The 18,808-nt window shown below is 59.7% G+C and overlaps 3 protein-coding genes across 3 annotated transcripts; all 3 read right to left on the reverse strand.

The window, feature by feature from the left end:
• Window positions 1-1,841: 1,841 nt before the first annotated feature.
• LPMP_170450 (protein kinase, putative) lies at window positions 1,842-4,802 on the reverse strand (the record flags this gene model as incomplete). The annotated part of the gene is made up of 1 exon (XM_010699434.1): window positions 1,842-4,802. One exon carries the CDS (start codon window positions 4,800-4,802, stop codon window positions 1,842-1,844), a length of 2,961 nt encoding a protein of 986 aa, XP_010697736.1.
• A 2,759-nt stretch (window positions 4,803-7,561) lies between these two features.
• LPMP_170460 (hypothetical protein) lies at window positions 7,562-11,770 on the reverse strand (the record flags this gene model as incomplete). The annotated part of the gene is made up of 1 exon (XM_010699435.1): window positions 7,562-11,770. One exon carries the CDS (start codon window positions 11,768-11,770, stop codon window positions 7,562-7,564), a length of 4,209 nt encoding a protein of 1,402 aa, XP_010697737.1.
• Window positions 11,771-13,988: 2,218 nt separating this feature from the next.
• LPMP_170470 (hypothetical protein) lies at window positions 13,989-17,060 on the reverse strand (the record flags this gene model as incomplete). Its single annotated transcript, XM_010699436.1, has 1 exon — window positions 13,989-17,060. One exon carries the CDS (start codon window positions 17,058-17,060, stop codon window positions 13,989-13,991), a length of 3,072 nt encoding a protein of 1,023 aa, XP_010697738.1.
• Window positions 17,061-18,808: the final 1,748 nt, after the last annotated feature.

An 18,808-nucleotide genomic window follows, 5' to 3' on the forward strand; every position in this document is an offset into this window, starting at 1 on the left:
ACGTGTGGTAAAAGGGAAGTACGCTGTGCGGCTAGTTTTCAGAAACGAGTGGGGAAAAGAAGAGTAGTACGCGTGAAAAGAGCGGCCAAATTTCTTGGGTGATGATCGCCACACACGCATACACATCGGCGAGCGTGGGCAGTGTAGTTGCGTCCGTAGCGGAGTGGTAGTGCCATGCGTGTATTCGTGGTAAGGGGAGCCGGAGCAGTACCGATAATGGAGAGGAGAGGGGGGAAGAGATGCAGATAAGGGAAAGAGAGAGAGTATGAAAGCGAGAGGAGTACGGGGGAGAAATGGATAGTGAGATGCGCGCACGCCGTGTGTGGCACATTTCAACCGAATGTTTTGTTCGTACTGCCCGCAGTAGCGGCTCGACCGTCAGAGAACTGAACGATAAAGGTGCGAATTAGCCAAGCCCATCCAACAACAGCAGCGGCGGAGAGGTGGCTATGAGCAAAACGCACCAATGAAGCACTCGCAACTGGGCCCAGGGTGACGGACAGACGGCAAGCGGACGACGCCCATGCGTGGTCCACACCCTCGCCTTTTCTTCAGTCGGCTCTGTATTAATCAAAAAGTGGGTGTCTGTACACTCGTGAAGGAAGTGCGGCCCTCTGCGCAATGTCCAACACGACCCATTTATCACCGTTACTCACACTCCTCTCCCCCCCTTTCGGGGGGAGGGCGTGGGGGGCGTGGGGCTGTGGAGAAAAAGAGTCAAAAGACCCAGGGACGTGTGTTGACGTCCTTGTTTGTGCACCTTGTGCCCTCGGAAGGAGGAGAGTTTGGTTGACATCCTTTCCTTCGCCAGCCGTCACAACCACTACCAACTCCTCCATCTAGGCTTTGCTCCCGCCTCCCATCCGCTCTTCTCTCTCCTCTCCCTCCCTCACGCGCACACACATAAATATATATATACAGACAGACAGACAGACAGACATGAGCATTCGCGCCGCATTGAAAAGTCAGCCAAAGTGGCACGAAAAACACTGCAAGAAAGGTCCATCGGCGCCTCATGTCAGTGGAAGCGAGAGAGGCGTGCGTGTGCATGTGTGTGAGGGAGAAGAGAGAGAAGAGCGGATGGGAGGGGAAGAGAGGAAAGAGGGAGAGGGGGTGAGCTGGTGGGGAAAGTGGCAACCACACACACGAAGAAAAGCGATAAAGAGACAAAAAAAAAACAATACAGGCCTGTGGCTCGCACGGAGCGCAATGCCAGAGACAAGCAGAGAGAGAGAGAGACGCAATAAATAGGCACGAGCAGTATACGCGGCAACACCCAAGTGAGGACCTGGGCGCATGTCTGCGTGTCGCTGTTGCTTGTTTGCTTGTGCTTACGCGGATGTGTGTGTGTGTCTCTATCTGCCAGAGCAAGCGCTGTGGTGATGTACATGAGTAAGTCTCCCACACACACCCCACCAACCACACACACACACACATTCACCAACGTACGTCCACGTACTGTGCGTGTGTGCGTGTGTGGGGGGTGGGGTGGGGGTGTGTGGGGTGAAGCAAAGAAGAGAACAAAGTGATGCAAGAGGAAAGAGAGAGATGAGGATGCGAGACGCGTGGTCATCCCCAGGGCAAGACACGGAGGGCACCTGGAGGAGGTGTGAGCAAGTGGGAAGGGGGAAGGGGGAAGGGGGAAGGGGGAAGAGAGTGGCAGCGGCAATGCTAGCACAAGCACGCGAAATACACAAAAAAAGGAGTGCGAGCGTTCGGCGTCACACGCACACACCTGTCAGTCTACAGCACCACGGAGAGGGTCACAGGGAGAGATGTCCACACCCGCTCACACAGCCAACCTCACAAGCATTCGATCTCCCTTCGCATCGATCTATCTGTCACCCTGCCAATTGCTCCTTCTTCAACAGCGGCGACAGCGGCACCTCCTCAAGCGCCTTGTCGGGGCATGTCACCCACTCATGCGCCAGCAGCTCTGTCGCGGTGGCCCGCTGCTTGGCATTACGCTGGAAGCACCGCTCCAAGAAATCGAGAAGCACTGCTGGGCACTTCTTCGGCACCCCACTCGGCATACCCTTCTCCCTGCTGATGCGGAACATAATTTGAAAAATGTTCGTGCCGGTGATGTCCCACGGCTCACGGCCAAGCATCTCCAGCACCAAGCAGCCGACAGACCAAATATCCGCTGCACCCGTGTAGCTGCCGCCCTCGCCCAGCACCTCTGGCGCCATGAAGAACGGCGAGCCCACTATTGTCTGGTACATGGCAGTACGGGCCACCACCGTCTCTGGTGGGGTTGGGGCCGGTGACGCTGCACCCGACATCGCTTGCAGTGTTACCGGCCCCAACCGCTTGCTGCACCCAAAATCAGCGAGCTTCGCCTCACCCATGGCAGAGATGAGCACGTTGTCGCTCTTGATGTCGCGATGCACGACGTTCTGGGCGTGCAGGTAGGCCAACCCCTCCAGCACCTGCCGAGTGTATGAGCGCACGAGCGAGATGCTGAATGGCTCCTTGGCCTTGGAAAACTTCCGCCGCAGGGAGGCGAGGCTGCCACCGTGGCATAGCTCGAGGAAGACTTCCATCTGCTGGTTGCCTGTCGGCAGCACGCGAGTCTGACACCCGTAGTAGGCGACGATGTTCTTGTGCTTCAGCAAACGCATGAGGTTGATCTCGGTTTTCAACGCCTTCACCGCCTCCGCATCCTCTCCGTCGTCGAGAGGCAGCTCTTGCACCTTCACCGCCAACATCTTCCCATCCTGGGTGATGCCCTCGTAGACTGTGCCAAAGGAGCCCTTGCCAAGCACGCTCATGCGCCGCCAGTCTACCAGCTGCCCCTCCTCAAGTCGGAACGTCTTGGTAAGATTGCTGCAGAGTGTCTCGCTGAACTGCAGCGACACGCTTTCCAATGAGGTACCAGGCCAGTCTTCGGATTGGCCATAGCCAGCGCAGAATTCGTCGCGGCTTGAAGCGTTGCCGACGCCTCCACATCCTTTGCTAACGCTACCACCCGTGCTTGCCAACAGCATCCGCACGAAGGGGAAGCCTGTCTCACCAGGCGAGACATGGCTGCTTGGAAACAGGTCTGCTTGAGGCTGCCCCTTGCTCGAACGCGAGCCAAGCGAGAGCTGCTGCTGCCAATGGGTACCGCTGCCACCGTTACTCAAGACGCTCTGCGGGTATCTCGGGCACTCTTGCATCTGCTGCTGGAACTCTTGGCGGTGCTCAGCGTAGTAGGCGTTCGAGTAGCGCACATAAAGCCGCAGCACGCTGCCGCTGCTCTTGCCATCATCTTCCACGAGGCCGCCGGTGCTGATGAACGACGTGGTGGTCGCATCCAACCTGGGGAATAAGGAGAAAGACCTAGCGGCATAGAAGGAGGATGCGTTGTTGTAGCTTGCGCTGAAGCTCATGGCTCGCGCGTGGGCATGGTCATTCATGTTTAGCCCATCAACTGGCGAGGATATTCTACAGCCACTCGTGCTTTGAGTGCCGCTGCAAAGGTGATAGAGGGGCGCCACGGACATCGGCGGCGGCGGCGAAGAGGCGTGCAGGCATGGGGAGCTGCCGAGAGCTTCCTTACCTTCCGTCATGGTCATGGTGAACGCGTCAAGCAGCTGGTCAAAGTCCTCCGCCGTGTCGATGTCGACGCGGTCGCCGTACTGATCAATACAGTACATATCGAAGTCCGTCGCCTTCTGAAAGCCGAAGCGCGTCATCACCTCCTTCACGTAGCGGCGGAAGCAGTGACGGGAACGAACGGCGAAGATGACCTTCACGTTCACGTCACCCTCTCTCGACACCTTTGTTCGAGTCAGCTGCGCCGCTGGTTCGGGTCCACCGCGCCACCGCGCACACTCTGACGGTGAGGACGGCACGGCCGCGTTCTTCTCAACCACGGCAGTGTGCTGCTTCAGTTTATCGCTACTCCGCTTCTTTCCCCATGACTTCCCGTCGCCGGCAGAGGTCGATGCCGTCGAGGTGCTTAAGGAGGAAGATGAGGCCGACATCGATGCATCGTCGTCGTCGTCGTCATCAGCGCTGCTGTCGTCGTCGTTCTCATCGTCCTCGTCTGACGTGTCGCCATCATCGTAGTCGTCCTCCTCGCTCTCTTCGTCTTCCTCGTCGCTATCATCCTCATCGTCCCCCTCTTCGTCACTCGAGGGCTCGTCATCTCTCTGGCTACCAACTCCTTGGGCAGGGGTCTTGCTGAGTCTATTGCCTGTCTTCCCCTTCGCCGGCACGCCGCCGCCTCCGGCTCCTCCTTCGCACTCTGCAGCGGCGCTATTCGAAGGGATCGTCGGCGCATAGCAGTGTGCTCGCCAGCCGCCGACGGCACCATCGACACCGATTTTGGTGCTGGTGGTCACTCCACTACTTGACTTCCGCTCTGGTAAAGATGCTTCGATCATCGTAGGCGAGAGGGGGTTCATGACTAAGGCCTGTGACGACACGCGATCTACAGGTGCCTTGATGTAGCTCGCAGGGGCGTGTGGGGAAGGGTGATGCGAGGCTGTACTACTCAGCGTCTTGTGCAGCGACGGCCGAGTCGGCGAGTGCGCACCATGGTTGAGCTTGGACTCGGCACTGGCCAGCAAGCGTAAGGGTGGCAGCACGTCTGTGACTACACCTGCGAGGCTACCGTTGCTGCTCTCGCCCCGCGTGGCAATAGGAAAAGCGAGAGCAACAATGGGGGTGATGGCTGACCCCAAGTGTGGCGTACTCTCTTCTGATTTTTCGCTATCATCGCTACCGCGATCCTTGGCAGCCGCTGCAACGACATCCCTGTCGCTGCACACAGCAGGGAGGTGAGGTGCGACGCTGCCGCGCTGGCCGCCCATCTTTATGACAGAGGCAGTGCGGCTGCGGCAGCCTACGGAGGCACTTTTCCCCGATGCCGCCTTAGCGGTGAACGATGATGGCTTAGGCGCTGTCGCCGGTGCGGAGGGAAGGGAGCCAGCGGAGCCCTTGCCTCGCAGATTGGCGACAGCGACTGATGGGGCCTTTGTGGCTGAGCCTGCGGTGGCGATACTTAAAGCGTACCGTTTCGCACCCGCACTGTTCACTGCGGGCGGCAGCAGAGGCGATGACGAGGTAAACGGTGTTGGGGATGGCAGTGAGTGCGCAGTTACAGTGTTGATTATCGCGCTCGACGCGTTCGACTGGGGTAACGCGGACTCACCCTTTCGTCCAGGGGTCGCCGAGGAAGCCTTTATGGGCCCCTTGCCTATCACGCGTGTGGAGGAGGAGGGGTGGCGTCCTCTTCGAGTGGTGCTCTCGGGCACCGCTGACGCTGTCGCCGCCCCAACCGTGGAAGGTGATGTGTCCTGCTTTGTGCGCTTCTTGATGAAAACTCCCGACGTGGGCAGCGCTGGTGGTGAAGCCGAAGATGCTATCTTCGTCGAGTTAGGGGGTCCGCGCTGCATCTGGTAAGGGGAAGAGGGGAGGTGGGACAGCAGAAGGGGTGGAAAAGCTTCGGGTAGGTGAGCTGGTGCAGGAGATTCGCACTTGTGCCTGTGCAGAGCAGTGGGGGAGGGACGTGGTCGCCTCAGTACATGTTGCTCTCAACGTTGCTTCGTAAGACCATAAGCACGTCGGTCTGTGAGTTGGTGTGTGTGTGTATGCTGTGAGTAGCGACGAGATGGGGATTGCGCCGTCACTCTGGCAAAGGGGGAGGGATCGAAATGGCCGTGACGATGCTGGGGCGCTGATTGGTGCCGTCGTTGTCGTGTGTGTGCGTGTAGGGGACGCGTTTGAGGTGCGTCAGCTGTGTCTTTCAATCGTGTCTTTTGGACCCTCTTTTTCAGAGCCTCCGTCAGCCTTTCGGAGTAGACGCACGCAGCGATTGAGCGAGCAACCCGTGCGTCCGCATTGTGTACGATGCGGCAAACAAGTCCGCCAAAATGAAAAATTCAGCAGAAACAAGAAAAAAGCAGAAGCAGCAGCCGCCGAAATAGTGAGAGAGAGAGAGACAGAGTGGGGGGGGCGATGGGGACAGTAGAGCACACATTTGGCAAAGGAGAGGCTGAAAAGAGAGAGATCGCACTCATGGGAAATGATGGCGAGGGGGGTGGGGAAGGAGGAGGGGAGGCTGTATGGTGTGAGACCCGGCCCCATCGCCCACCCTCTTCCTCTTTCCCTCTGCCTTGCTGCCATTTGGCAGGGGCTGGATATCAGCATACACAAAGAAAGCAAAAGAAGAGAGAGAGGGGCCCCCTAAGCAGACCTTCACTCACCACATGCGGGGAGAGAGAGAGTGCATGCGAGACGATCAGCACTTGGGGTGCGTTCGACTGTGCGTGGACGTGACGCCGATGACTGTTGTTGTTTGATTTATTTCTCCTCTTTTCACTCGATATCCCTGCTGTAATTGCGCGCGCTTTCTCCCTTCTCTCTTCTCCTCGCTCTTGGGGCTCATGCTGAGAGGAAGTGAGCACTGGCGAGGAAGTGCACCCACACACGCACAGGCACAGAGCGAGAGAAGGTACCGCACTGAGTGACCAGTTGGAGAGGAGAGAAAAGAGAGGGGGGACGGGGTGGGAGGTACACGGAGAGGGTGGGTGCACGTCTCTCCAGCAAGAGTGGTGCCTGAGTAGCGTACAGGAAGAGAAAAGGTGGCGTAGATCAGTGAAGATTCAAAAGGAGAGAAACGTACAAGAAGAGTGCGGCAGAAAGGAGGATGCGCGCATTGAAGGGGTGGAAACAATAACGAAAGAGAGAGAGAAGGGGGGAGTGAAGATGATCCGACAGGGGAGAGTGTAGACCCCGCCCCCTCCCCACGCACACACGCACACACACTCGCAGACAAAGACGCGCGCATGAGCAAAGTGAGGGAGGTGCAGGAAGAAGGAGAGACCACAATATGAAAAAAAAAAAGAAAAGAAAAAAGCTTTCGTTTTTAGCTTCTGTCTCGTCATTTGGTGTTGTGTCTTCTCTTGGCTCGTCGGTTACATACGTTTCCTTCAAACTTCGGTGGTGGTGGCGTGCAGTGACGCGCACAATGGGGCGTGCCAGCCAGCCAGCGCGAGAAAGAGAGGGGGCGGAGAGGCGCAGAAGGCCTAAAAGGAAAAAGAGCAATGCAACGCAAGAGACGGAAGTGAAGTACTTGACGGAGAAGACGAAAAAGCGGAAAGAAACAGACGGAAGGGGTGACTCTACAGGTCTATTCTGCCCGTCATGCGCGCGAGTTCCCATCTCCCCCTCCCCGCTGTACGTGTCTAGGTGGGTGTGTGTGGGTGTGTGTGTGGGTGTATGTGGGGGAGGTGCGTGCGTGTCCGTCTATGCCATTCTGAATCCACGCATCAGAGGATAACGCGCGTTGACGACTCAGAAGCAAAAAAAAAAAAAACGCATAAAGAGATCTAAAGTGTGCTCCAGCGGAGAGAAAGCGAGAGAGAGAGCGAGCGAAAAACACAGCGCAGCCGCCTCCCTCGGGGGGCCGCGCAGGAGTCCTATGAAAAAAAGAAAAAAGAAAAACTTAACATCGCCTCAGACAAGCGCAGAGGCGCACGTCTGTGCTCAGAAGTCCGAGATGCGGAAACTCGTGGCGCATCTGCCCCTCTCCCTCTCTGGTCAATGCTAGATGCCTCTACTGCGGCAACTACTGACCAGGAAGAGAAACGTCCTCTGGATGGACCGGGAGGGATGGAGAGCGTGCCTTGCTGGACAGCGGCACTTCCATGTTCGCCGCCGAGCCTTCCCAACATCCGAGCGGCCTCGTTGCGACGCTCGACTTCGACCTCCACACACTGCCGGCGGCAAACGCATCCCTGGCGGGGTCGAAGGTCGACCGAAAAGATGCGGCGTCATTCTCCTTTTGAGCATCGCCATCTTTCTTGGGGGCGCGAGGGGAAGAGGGCGCCGATGGCACTGGCGAAGCCACGTCCAGCGCCTGTGTATCCGCCTCCGCCTCTGCAGTTGTCGATGCGGCATAGACGTATGCCTGGAACTCGTTCACGGTCCCCTCCATCGCTGCCGCCACGGCAGTGTTCAGCGTTCGAAGCGTCTCGGAAGAGAACGCCGCGTCGCGCGCAGTGATGGTCGTAGCCGTCGTCGACGTGGTCATCGTGCTCGTCTCCGCGGAACTGGTGAATGGCATTAGCGTCATCGGCACACAGGACGCCGGCGCGCCGGTGGCCGCAGCAGCGCCGCCGCGACAGCGAGTCTCCTCACACCCGCCCAGGTTAACGGAGCCCTCAGGTGTGATGGTGAGCGGGGCCCAGGGCAGGAACACGGAAGTATCGGGTACCAGGCAAGCCGGACTCGCAGCAGCACAACGACCGCCGGCCATTGTTGCCCCGGTCCCAACTCGCCCCATGGTCTCTGTCCAGCGAAGGCACTGTTGCTGTTGCGGGCTGGCGTAGCGGCGGCGATGCAAAGCGCTGTTGCGGTTCACTGCCCTCGAATGAGGAGCCGCACCGCTGGCGTTCATGGCCGCCGCTTCTCTCGTGACCCTCTCCGCCTGTAAACTACCGGTGCTGTGTATGCGGGTCATACCACCAGCACCTTCTTGCGAGTAGCGGTGCTGGTGGTGTGGGTTGTGGTGGGGCAGCGCACCGCGTGAGAGCGGCAGCCCCACCGCGCTGACGCTGCTCGAGCCGGGGCCATCACCACCACCGAGGCCAGGGTTGAGTGATACTGTCTCAGTACTGGCAGTACTAGTGCGGTTGCAGCAGTAGGTCGTGCGGAAGCTGCTGTTGCCGGCGGCGCCAGCGGCGTTCGAGAAGGTCAGCGCCATCCCAGTCGGCATCTGCAGACTGTGGTCAGCAAAGGCGTGCATTGAGAGGGAGGAGGCGGTGCCATGGGAAAACCCTGCGGCAGACATACGGCGAGGGTGCGGAGCACGGAACTGATATGATGTCTGCTGCAGAGAATGGTGCAAGGCGGCAGGCCCGGCGGCTGCGCCCCCGGCACACCGCCGCGCAGCGCCGGGCCGCTGCACCCCCATCCGGAGAGACGCACTGGCGGACAACGTCAGCGGGATACTCAGGGAGCCATCGTTCGCATACGACTCGCTCGTCGTCGCCCCAACAGTGGACACGCGCTGGTAGCTCATGCTCGTCAGCAGCGAGTTCCAGCCAACGTTGGCTGCATTGCCAGTGTCGTCCTCCTCCGCGACTGGTGCACCGTCAAGGTGGCCTTGTTGGCACGATGCAGCCGGGGTGGCGACAGCCGTGCAACGAGACGGGCTCTCCTCACGCTGCGGCATCTCCGGCGACTCGGGCGGCACAGGCACAGGGGAGCGGCTATCGCTGACTGGCTCAGCCGAGAAAGCGCTGAAGGTGCCGCCGGTATTGTGGTGTCCGTCCTGAGAAGGCCCAACGAGGAAGAGCGGTGTGGCGGGTGGCAGCACAATGCTGCCAGCGAGATTGGTGATGTTTGTCCCGTCAGCTCCGGACTGAGAAGTGGCACCGAAGCGCTGACGGGTGCTCGCCCACCTCGACATGGAGTAGCTCAACCGACGATTGATGCACTCCAGCGTTGAGGCGGAGAGCGTGGACGCAGGGCTGAAGATCGGCAAGGCGATATCGTCATGTCCGCCGCACGAGCGGCGTGAGAGGCTCGGTTCACGATCAGACTCCTCGACGCAATCGTCTTGTGAGGTCACCCTCCCAGCAGCACTAGTGACAGTGGGGTTCGTGGGCAACGGCGACTCGGTACCACCCCTGACAATGCCTCGGTGAGAGCGAACATCGTTGCCGACGGCAGGAGGGGCGGCAAACGTGGCAGAGGGCAGGACGTCCACTGCCTGAACCGGGATCCAGCCTTGACCGGTAATTTCCTCCGGCCTCATCGTTGCTGTGGCGGCGCCGGCAGGGATAAGGTAGATGACATCCTGATCTGAACGCGGAGCTCGTCCCTCGCGAGCCGCGCGTGCCTGTTGAGCGGCAAGCTGCTCCGCAGCGATGGGCGCATCTGGTACCGGAGAACCACGTGAGAGCGAAAATGAGGCAGTGGGGCAGGACAGCGAGGGTCGTGGTACGCCACACTCGCGACGCCCTGTCCCTGCCTGGAAAGCCCTGAAGGAGACGACGGGCAATGAGAGCACTGGAGTCACCACCGAAGGCGATACGCACGCTTCCCAACGCGTCGGGGCGGTGCTTCGGTGGCTTCGATCGGCTACCACAGAGGCATCCGCAATCACAGCAGAGCGGTCCAGGGTGCTCTCATCTAGCGGCACCAACAGCGTCTGGTCAAAGCAGAAGCTGTCACTGAAGCTGCTCGAAAGTAGGCGGGAGGCGACTGCGGGCGCGACCGGGCAAGCCGAAACGTCGCGCGACATAGCGGCGGAGCGGCATACCACGCGAGCAATGCTAGGTGACACTGGTAAGGCGGCACCGCTCTGGATAGGATGCGGGGCCGGCGAGCCTGGGCAGAAGGGTGGCGCCACAGATGCCGGCAGCACCTCCCTAAGACACGCGCCGCGAGGTGGGCGGTGTACGGCGTTGCCGCGCTGCTGCGGCAAGTTTATGGTAAGCTGTGGCTTCGCAACGGGGGACTCGATGCCAGTAGCGTTGCGGCGTACTGCCGATATCGATGAGGCCTCCGATGAGCCGGCGCTCTGAGCCAGCAAGATGGTTTGGCCGAGGGCGTAGCTGCCGTCCAGTTGCAACGAGGCGTCGGCGAGGTAAGCAGTGCCATCGTGGTTGTCAATGAAGAAGTACTCACTGGCCGCTGAGCTCATTTCAGCCGTGGCGGGAGGGGTGGAGGCTGCAAAAAGGGAGGCGCAAGGATCAGGACGGCAGCAGTGCTGTGGCGTGGAGAGCAGGGAGGCAGGCACTGCCGGTGGTGCCTGCGTGTTCACTGTCGTAGCTGGTGACACAGGAGCCGTGAAGCACGGTGAAGCTGGCGTGTCGGCAGCTAAGTACGTTTTACTCTCAGAAAAAGCTGTGCCCGGTTCCATCCGACCCGGGCGGCCAGTGAAGCCACCCTCCCCCGGCATCTCTCGACCTGTCGGTGGCTTCGTCAGAGGTGTCACCTCCAGCGAGCGAGGCATATGTGGCGTGGGGCTGGCCGAGCCAACGAGCGTCTCCTCACTCGGCTGATGAGAGGCCTTTGCCGGTGTGCAACGTGTGCTACCGAGCGACTGGAAGTTGTTGTTCATGAGTAAAACCGTCTCCTGGAAGAAGCCGTCCTCATCCTCGTCGTCACTCTCCTCGTCCTCCTCCTCCGCTGCAGTGGTAGTCCCAACGTGGACGGCGTTGCTCGAGTGCACGCTGCAGCGCGTGGCGCGATCTAGGCCGAACTGAGTAGTGGTATGTGTTACCTCTGCTGCAACCTTAGCGACCTCCGAGCTCTTGTTCAAACCACGGTCCCACACGTCATCGTCTCCAGTACGGTCATCCCGCCTTCGGGGTGACTTGGTATCCGCCATCGCCATCAATCGCTCCGTTCCTGCTGCTCGATCCACGCTGAGAGACAGTGTCATGGAGGTGGCATCAAACAGTTCCACCGTGGTGAGCATGGCCTTGTGGTCAACGCTAGTGGTAGCGCATGCCTCCGAGGCACCGCCGTCGCGGTCCCGGTCCACCTCTGCGTAGACGAAACCGGCGAGTGTCTCATCGTGCTCGTGGGGTCGAGGTGCGGCGCTCTTTGGCACAACGGCATCCTTTCCGTGCACCTTAGGCGCTCGCCCCGGCGGAACCGGACGACCGTCTGAGGAGTTTGTGCACTGGGCGCCGTCTTCGGAGCTCTTGTCATGCTGATAGTTACCTTCGCTGCTACAGCTGCGCTTCGGCGGGCGCGGCGGCGGTGAAGCGCCCCCATCCTCCAGCTGCGGTGCCTCAGGCGCCGGCATCGTTAGTTGCATACACGCGTGCCGCTGTGAGTGCCGGTGGCGTCTGGCCTTGGGAGTCAAGGTGCGATTTGACGTAGCGCCAAGCGAGCTGCTGTCACGGGGAGGGGGAGGGGGACTCGTTACAGCTTTGGGTATCCCTCTCCAGCCTACCAGCTGTTCACAGAAGACTACGCGAAGCGGGCTGAGGTTTCGAAAGAACAGCAAACGCCTCTTTAACGTCGACGCGCGGTGCAGAGAGGCGGGAGTGAGGAGAGAGGGGTGGAGGTGGGGGGGAGGGAAAACCACAGAAGTACAAAGTGACAGGCGAAGCGATGATCTACAATGTGCGCTGCTGCGGCTGCACGCGCACCTTTCAGGGAGTCCCACAGAGCGCTCTGGAAGTGGAGGAGAGAACACAGAGGAAAGAAACGTGACTTAAATGGTGTTAGCAGGCAAGTGGGTGTTTGGGGGGGGGGGGGGAGGGGGTACACCGGTTGGGTGGTCAGGTCAGGTCAGGTCGCCCTCAGCTCTTGTATGCCTTGCTCTGACTTGCGTCTGTACTTACCAGCGTGTCACGTCTCTCCTCCTTCGCTGTAGAGTCGGAGAGGGTGGAGAGAGAGAGAGAGAAGGGCGGGGGCCTGCAGAGGAGATGGAGGCCCGCACTCCTTCGTTGCGAGCCAGCGCTGTGTGAGACGCAAAGCAGTCGTACGACGACGACAACACCAGCGCACAAGCGGAGAAACACACTGAAGGAAAACGAGAGGCACAAGCCGTACAGAGAGGGAGGGAGAGAGCGAGAGAGAGACGCAAGCACACGAGCAGTGAGAAAGCACTGCACAAGAGGAGAAGAGCTTAGTGCGATTGTGTTCGCCTGTTGGTCACTGCGGTTGCTCTGTTATCAAAGTGCTGGTGATGTAGATGATGATATTACCCCTGGAAGGGGAAGATACTTCTAAAGAAGAGAGAGGAACTGAAGGCAAGACGGTGGTCACGACAGATGCCTCGAGCGAGAAAATGGTCGGAGTGCAACGCAAACCTACAGTAGCACGCACACTCAGAGAGAGAGAGGCCCTTGTCTCCTCCTCGTCCTCGCGCAGGTATCCAGAAAAACAGAAAAGGTGAAGGTAGCGGTGAAGAACCGCGACAAGCGGGGGCGCGTGTGCGTGCTTCCGCTTGCCTGTGTGAAGGGAGAAGGGGGGAAGAGGGAAAATCCCCAAAAGGCTGAAAGAGAAAAGCGGTGTGGCGAAGCAGATGTGTCCCTTCCTTTTCTGTTGGTGCTTGAGAAGTGGGGGCGAGGAGGGTGCGTCTTGGCTTGCGTGGGTGTGTGGGGGGAGGGAGGGGGAGGGGTGCTGTGACAACCCTTACGCTGATCAGCCAGAGCGTGCGTTGGGTGGGAGCACTCAATGCAGTTGTGGATGAGTAGGGAAAGAGGGAAAGCATGGCGATGGAGAGGGAAGGGGAAAGATAAAACGAGAACAGGACCCAAGAGGAGGGGGTACGACTAAACAACGACATGGCGCACGTAGAGAGAGAGAGACGCCTCTGCACGTAGCCTCTCCGCGTCTCTGCCATTGACAGTGGAGGAAGGGGGCACAGCTGCTTCCAGTTTGTCCACGTCGTTCAAGCAACGTGTGTACGTGTCTCGGTTGGTTACGTCGGATTAGATACGCCGAGCCCCACGGCGCGCGTCCAACTAGTGGTGGCGCCGGGGGGAGAAAGGCTGGAAGCTGAGGTGCGTAGAGGTAGAGGGTAAGTGGCAGTTTGCGCTGCGTCTGCACAGGACAAAGATCGAGGGAGAGAACAAGAAGAGAAGTGGGGGCGAGTACAAGTGGAGGGGGGGAGTCAGGCCCAGAGTAGCGGTGATCACCGTAAGGAGCGCCCGCCGCCGTGGATGGGACAAACAAGTCTACTAGAGAAGAGTAAACACACACACACACACAAAAATAACGGGGGGAATGGGCTCGCGGTGGGTAGGCGAACGCGGGAAGTCGCAGCGAAGAAGCCCAACGCACACACACAGGGAGAAGCAACGTGGAGAGGAAGAGCCGCACCACGACCCGCGTTTCCATCACAGCACAGGACGAGACCCCCTCGACAAGGAGACCGTTTGAGACCGGAGAGAGAGAGGGGGGAGGGGGGCAGACAACATTAAGAGCACCAAAAAGGGAGGAGGGAGAGACGTTCGGGTAGAGAGAGGGGCCCTTCGGTGGGTGTGCCGTGTGACCCACCGAAGGGCATACACCCGCCAGCCTCATCCCACGCCACTGCCGTCCTCCGTCTGCCCGTAGCCCTCACGCTCTTTCTGAAGCTCAGCCGGGGCCATGCTGCGCTCCCGAATTGGCGGCGACACATCCCGCCGCGAGCCCGTCGTCGTGGCTACTGAGCCAGGTGAACATCCATCCTCGCTTGCATCCGGCTCACTCCATCGCACATGAATAGCGGCGGCCGAGGTGCAAGTACCGCGGTGCAGCGGTGTAGCTAACCTTTCCTCCCCGCTCGTCCGACTCAACGCCACGGGAGCCGCTGGCGGCGCAGAGGGAGGGGCGCAAGATACAACCGAAAGGGGGGGATGAGCGTGCGGACTGTGGGGCTGAAGATTATGCGCAGCTGTCAGGAATGACGACACCTCCTCCTCTTCGGTTGGTGCCATCCCGTCCTGCAGTGAGAGGGAGTCGCCATATTTCCCCCATCGCAGCCGTGTCACTTCACCATCTCGTGGCCCTGCAGAGATCGTGCATGCGGCCCCTGGAAACCCTCCCAACTTTGCAGGCCGCTTACCGCAGCTCTCTCGCTTCTGCTCCTGCCCCTCCAGCTCCATCTGCACAGGGTCGACGTGGCCGCCGTGCCGCTCCACGTCCTGGGCGAACTGGGAGGTAGCGAGAAGGTAGAGACGACGCTGGCGTGCACACAGCGCGCTCGTGGCCTCAGCATCTGCATCCTCCATCGTCACCTGTGCCCGCTCCAGCGAAAACGTGTCCACCTCAGGCTCATCGTCGCTACCGCAGGAGCAGAAAGTGGAGAGCCGCGCGGCAAGTTGCTCATCCACCTCCACGACGACTCCCGTGGCGCTCTCTGAAGTCCCCAAGAGGGCCGCGGCACCATCGACAGAGGTGGCATGTAGAGGACCGCCACCCATCACGCTAGGCTGCCCACGTCCACCGTTGATCAACAGGGACGACGAGAGGAGAGCGCCCATCCGCGGTGGTGGATGCATCGGGACCATGGATGGCGCCGTGGTGCGGATGGGCGAGTTGGGAGAGAAGGTGCTACGGTCGCGGTGGTGGTGCGAGGAGGCATACGTCTCTGCGTCGCCACAAGGCATCAGCTCCTCGTCTGGACGGGCCACGGACGGCGATACAGTCCTCTGGCGGCGCTGCTGCTGCTGCTCCCACAGGCACGCCTCAGGCAACATCGCCATGCGCGTGGGTACGGCCGCCAGTGCATCAGCGAGAGAAAGCGCAAAGGAGCCACTCAGCGGCGTCGCGGATGGGGACGTGCGCGGGCTCTCAACACACTTGCGCTTTGTGTTTCGCACCTCAATCTCCTCCATTGTGCTATCATCATCGTCACTGTCGCGGCCTTGGTCTACCCGGTGAGACAGGTGGGTAAAGAATGGCGACGCCGACGAGGAGGTGAGAGGGCTACGGAGTGATGTTTCGCGCTGCGCATAGATGGGTCCGTTCCGGTCGGCGAGCGAGACTGGCACCGGTGAAGGCACACGACTGCACCGTCCCCCACTGTGCCCGCTCAGCTGAGCACCATCGTCACCCACGTCCAACTCCCTGGTGCTCCAACACGATAGAGATGGACAGGAACTTCCATAGACAGCTCCACTCTCCCACGTAGCGCCACCGCGCTCCCAGTTCAGCGGTGTCTGCGCGGTGTTACCCCAACCACTCCACCCTCTGTTAGATACCGAAGTGCTGAAGGACGCGCGAGATACGCTCTCAGACCGCCAACTCTCCGGGCCTCCACCGTGTCTCCCTGATGCAGGTTGGTGCGGCGTCGGCGGATGAAAGTTGGGAGGTGTTGTGGAAAGAGGGTCGCTTCGCTGAGCCTCAGCAATGCTCCGCCACTCTCCCAGCTGGGCAAGCTCGTGTACAGTCAAGGCAGGCGATGACGACACCATTAGAGGTTCGGCTTTCATAGTGGAGGTGATAGGTGTTGTCGTGCGAAGACTCGATGGCAGGGTCGCGATGGACGGCGACGAAACCCCTGACAGAGACGGCTGATCTCCGTAGCTCTCGTCGTCACCGGCAGTGCCGCGGCGATTCGAATCCCACTCGCCCAGTAGCGTAGGTGCTCTGCCGGGCCCAGTGGTGGCGCTGGCGAGACCCACACTAACAAGACTCAACGGAGCGCCATTGTGCCAGCTTTCTCGATTTTCGCTGAAACCGCACGCACTGCTACGGGCAAGGGCAGCCGCACCGTCACTGCTGCCCTGAGAGGCGGGAGCAGACGTTTCCGAGAAGGCGATAGTGGCGGTGGTCGCCGGGTGAGAGTGGATCTGACGCCACAACGGCGTCCGCTGAGGGCTCGTCGACGCGCAGGCCACTCCAAACCCTTCTGTTCGCTGAAACTGAGCCTCACTGCTACCCAAGCTGTCGACAGCGCTCCAGCCACGTCCGCTGTTCAGGGCGCTGCTGTTGCAACCACCAGCCGTCGCTGCCCTTGAGTCAAGCCTTGTGCGCCTCTCGCGCTCTTCGCCGTCATCAGTGTCTGCACCAATATCCAACGTCCGCAACATCTCCCATTGCCCATCTCGGGGCACGAGCGCCGAGGCGAACGATGAGGCAAGGCTGTCTCTCCGCGAGGTGGAAGGGCTGCGAGGCTCCTTCGACGGACTGCACCTGGCAGAGCGCACCCAGTCTCGCACTGTTGTCACGGCGCCTTCCACCGCGCCACCGTTGCCGCCACTTACGCGTGCACTGGTGCCGAGCGATCCAGAAAGCGGCATCCATTGCCGCCCACGGTGCTGTTGTGGCAACTGATTAGGAAGAAAACACTCAGCTAGCTGAACCGCAAAGAGTGAGGGGACAGACCCTTCGGTCGAGATGGCCGGGCGACTACTCACGCCATCATCGATGGGCGCAGAGGGACTGCTGAGGTTGCTGGAGCTGGCAGATATGAACCCGTCACCACCACCGACACCACCAGCGGGAGAAACCCCTGGAACACTTTTGACGTCTCGCTGTAGAAATATCTGTACTGTTGATCGCTTCTCTGGCCACAGTTGCGTGTCCAGTTGCTCTGCCGCCGCGATGTTTGTGAGCAATGGATGCGTGGGAGGCGAAGCGGTTGCATCACTGCACAATGGCTCCATCGTAGTGAACAGTCGAGCTGCCAAGAGAGACGACTGCCCACGGGGTAGTGCAACAGGTCAGTGGGAGGGAATGAGAGCCTGGACAGCACAGCTGCTGTCTACGACCCACAGCGGCGGAGAGACGTCGAGAGAGAGAGAGAGAGGGAAAAAACAAGACGTCTGCACCCCTGAAACAGCTTTCGCTGACCAACAGGCAGAAGCGTAGTAGATGGAGACGCGGTGGTGAAAAACGATGAGTGAAATGAGAAGAACGGCACTGCCACAGAGAGAGAGAGGGAGAGGGAGAGGGAGAGGCCACAGGGATAAAGACAAGTGACGCTTGCGCGCTGGCAGTGGAAAACACCTTTGCACTTTTCTTTTGGCTTGCCCAGGCTTGCCTGCTCGTGGCACAGCTGCGGCGGTGTGGAGACAACGTTGAAGCCAGCAAGCAGCGATCAAGTGGACTGAGAACGAAGAGAGAGGGAGAGGGAGAGAGATCGAGTGATGAAGTGGGGATTTAGAGAGGCAACAGTACACAGGGAGAGAGGGGAGGTTAAAGTGCGCTGGCAAAGATGCATCATAGCGGGGGGGGGTAGTGGTGCAGGCATGACCAGCAGAGTCGCCTCTCACAGCTACGTATAGGGCATGTATAACCCCTAAGACGGCTACATACACCGTCTGCGCAACAAAGTGCCAGAGAGAAGGGAGGAGCCAAGCAGAGAACTCGTGGGAGCAAACCGGACCCTCTTCTCGCTCTCACCCGTCTTCTGCGTATGTCTTTCTTCTTCTTGTTCGCTGGCGCTGGCGAAGGAGACTCCGGTACGCACGGGTATCAAGACCCCGCTACAACTACACCCCAGGATTCTACAGAGGAAAAGAGAGAAGGGAAGGGGCTAGTGAAATGGAAGAGAGAGCTTGATCGCATGTGAGGTGTAAGTGGTCCGGTGCGTCACGCATCCCTGTGCGCGTCGGTGCATCTCCACACATCGATCAGCACCCAAAGGGAAGAGAACGAGAGAGAGAGAGAGATGGGGAAGACCGTGCGCTACCCTCGTGCACATGCACATGCACAGGCGTTAGAGTACTTTGTGGGGGTGGTGGTGGTGCCTTTAAGAGAGGAATTGTGGGTCCAAAAGGAGGATTAAGGCAAAGATGGAAAAGACGACGGGAGAAGCCGAAAGGAGGCGAGAGCGAAAGGGGCAGAGAAGTGGAGGAGGCAGACGCAGGCAACAGAAAAGGCGCCGTGCACACGCAGCTGGCAGGCACAAGACAAAGTTGCACACGCAAAGCAACGCGCCATCACACGCCGAGGAGGAGGAGAGAGACGGTGGGAATGGATGAAAAAGTGGTAAGAAAATGCACGCACTCCACAAAGCGCAGCCACTCCCTCTCTCTCTCTCTCTCGGAGTGTGATGGCGCTTCTCCGCAGGATAGCGGCAAACACCCACGAGGGAAGAGGAAGGGGAGAAGGAAAAAGGCCGTATCAGGGCACCTGTCTATTCACATCTTGTGAGTTCACAGTAAACTACAAAGAGGGAACGCAAACGTAGGGCGCACTCCGCCCTTTATCGGCACGTGCAGGGAGAGAAAAATGGCCACAAATCCTCCACATCATCAGCGGCACGAGACGCATCCAAAGCGCCGGTGCTCGTAGGCACAGAGGGAGAGGAGACACACACATACCGACATACATAAGAACATACCGAGGAAGAGGGCGGTGGCCTCTCGCTCAGCACCTTCAAACACCATCAGCATCAGCAACTACTCGC

The sequence above is a fragment of the Leishmania panamensis genome, assembly GCF_000755165.1.
Source record: "Leishmania panamensis strain MHOM/PA/94/PSC-1 chromosome 17 sequence".
Taxonomy (NCBI): domain Eukaryota; phylum Euglenozoa; class Kinetoplastea; order Trypanosomatida; family Trypanosomatidae; genus Leishmania; species Leishmania panamensis.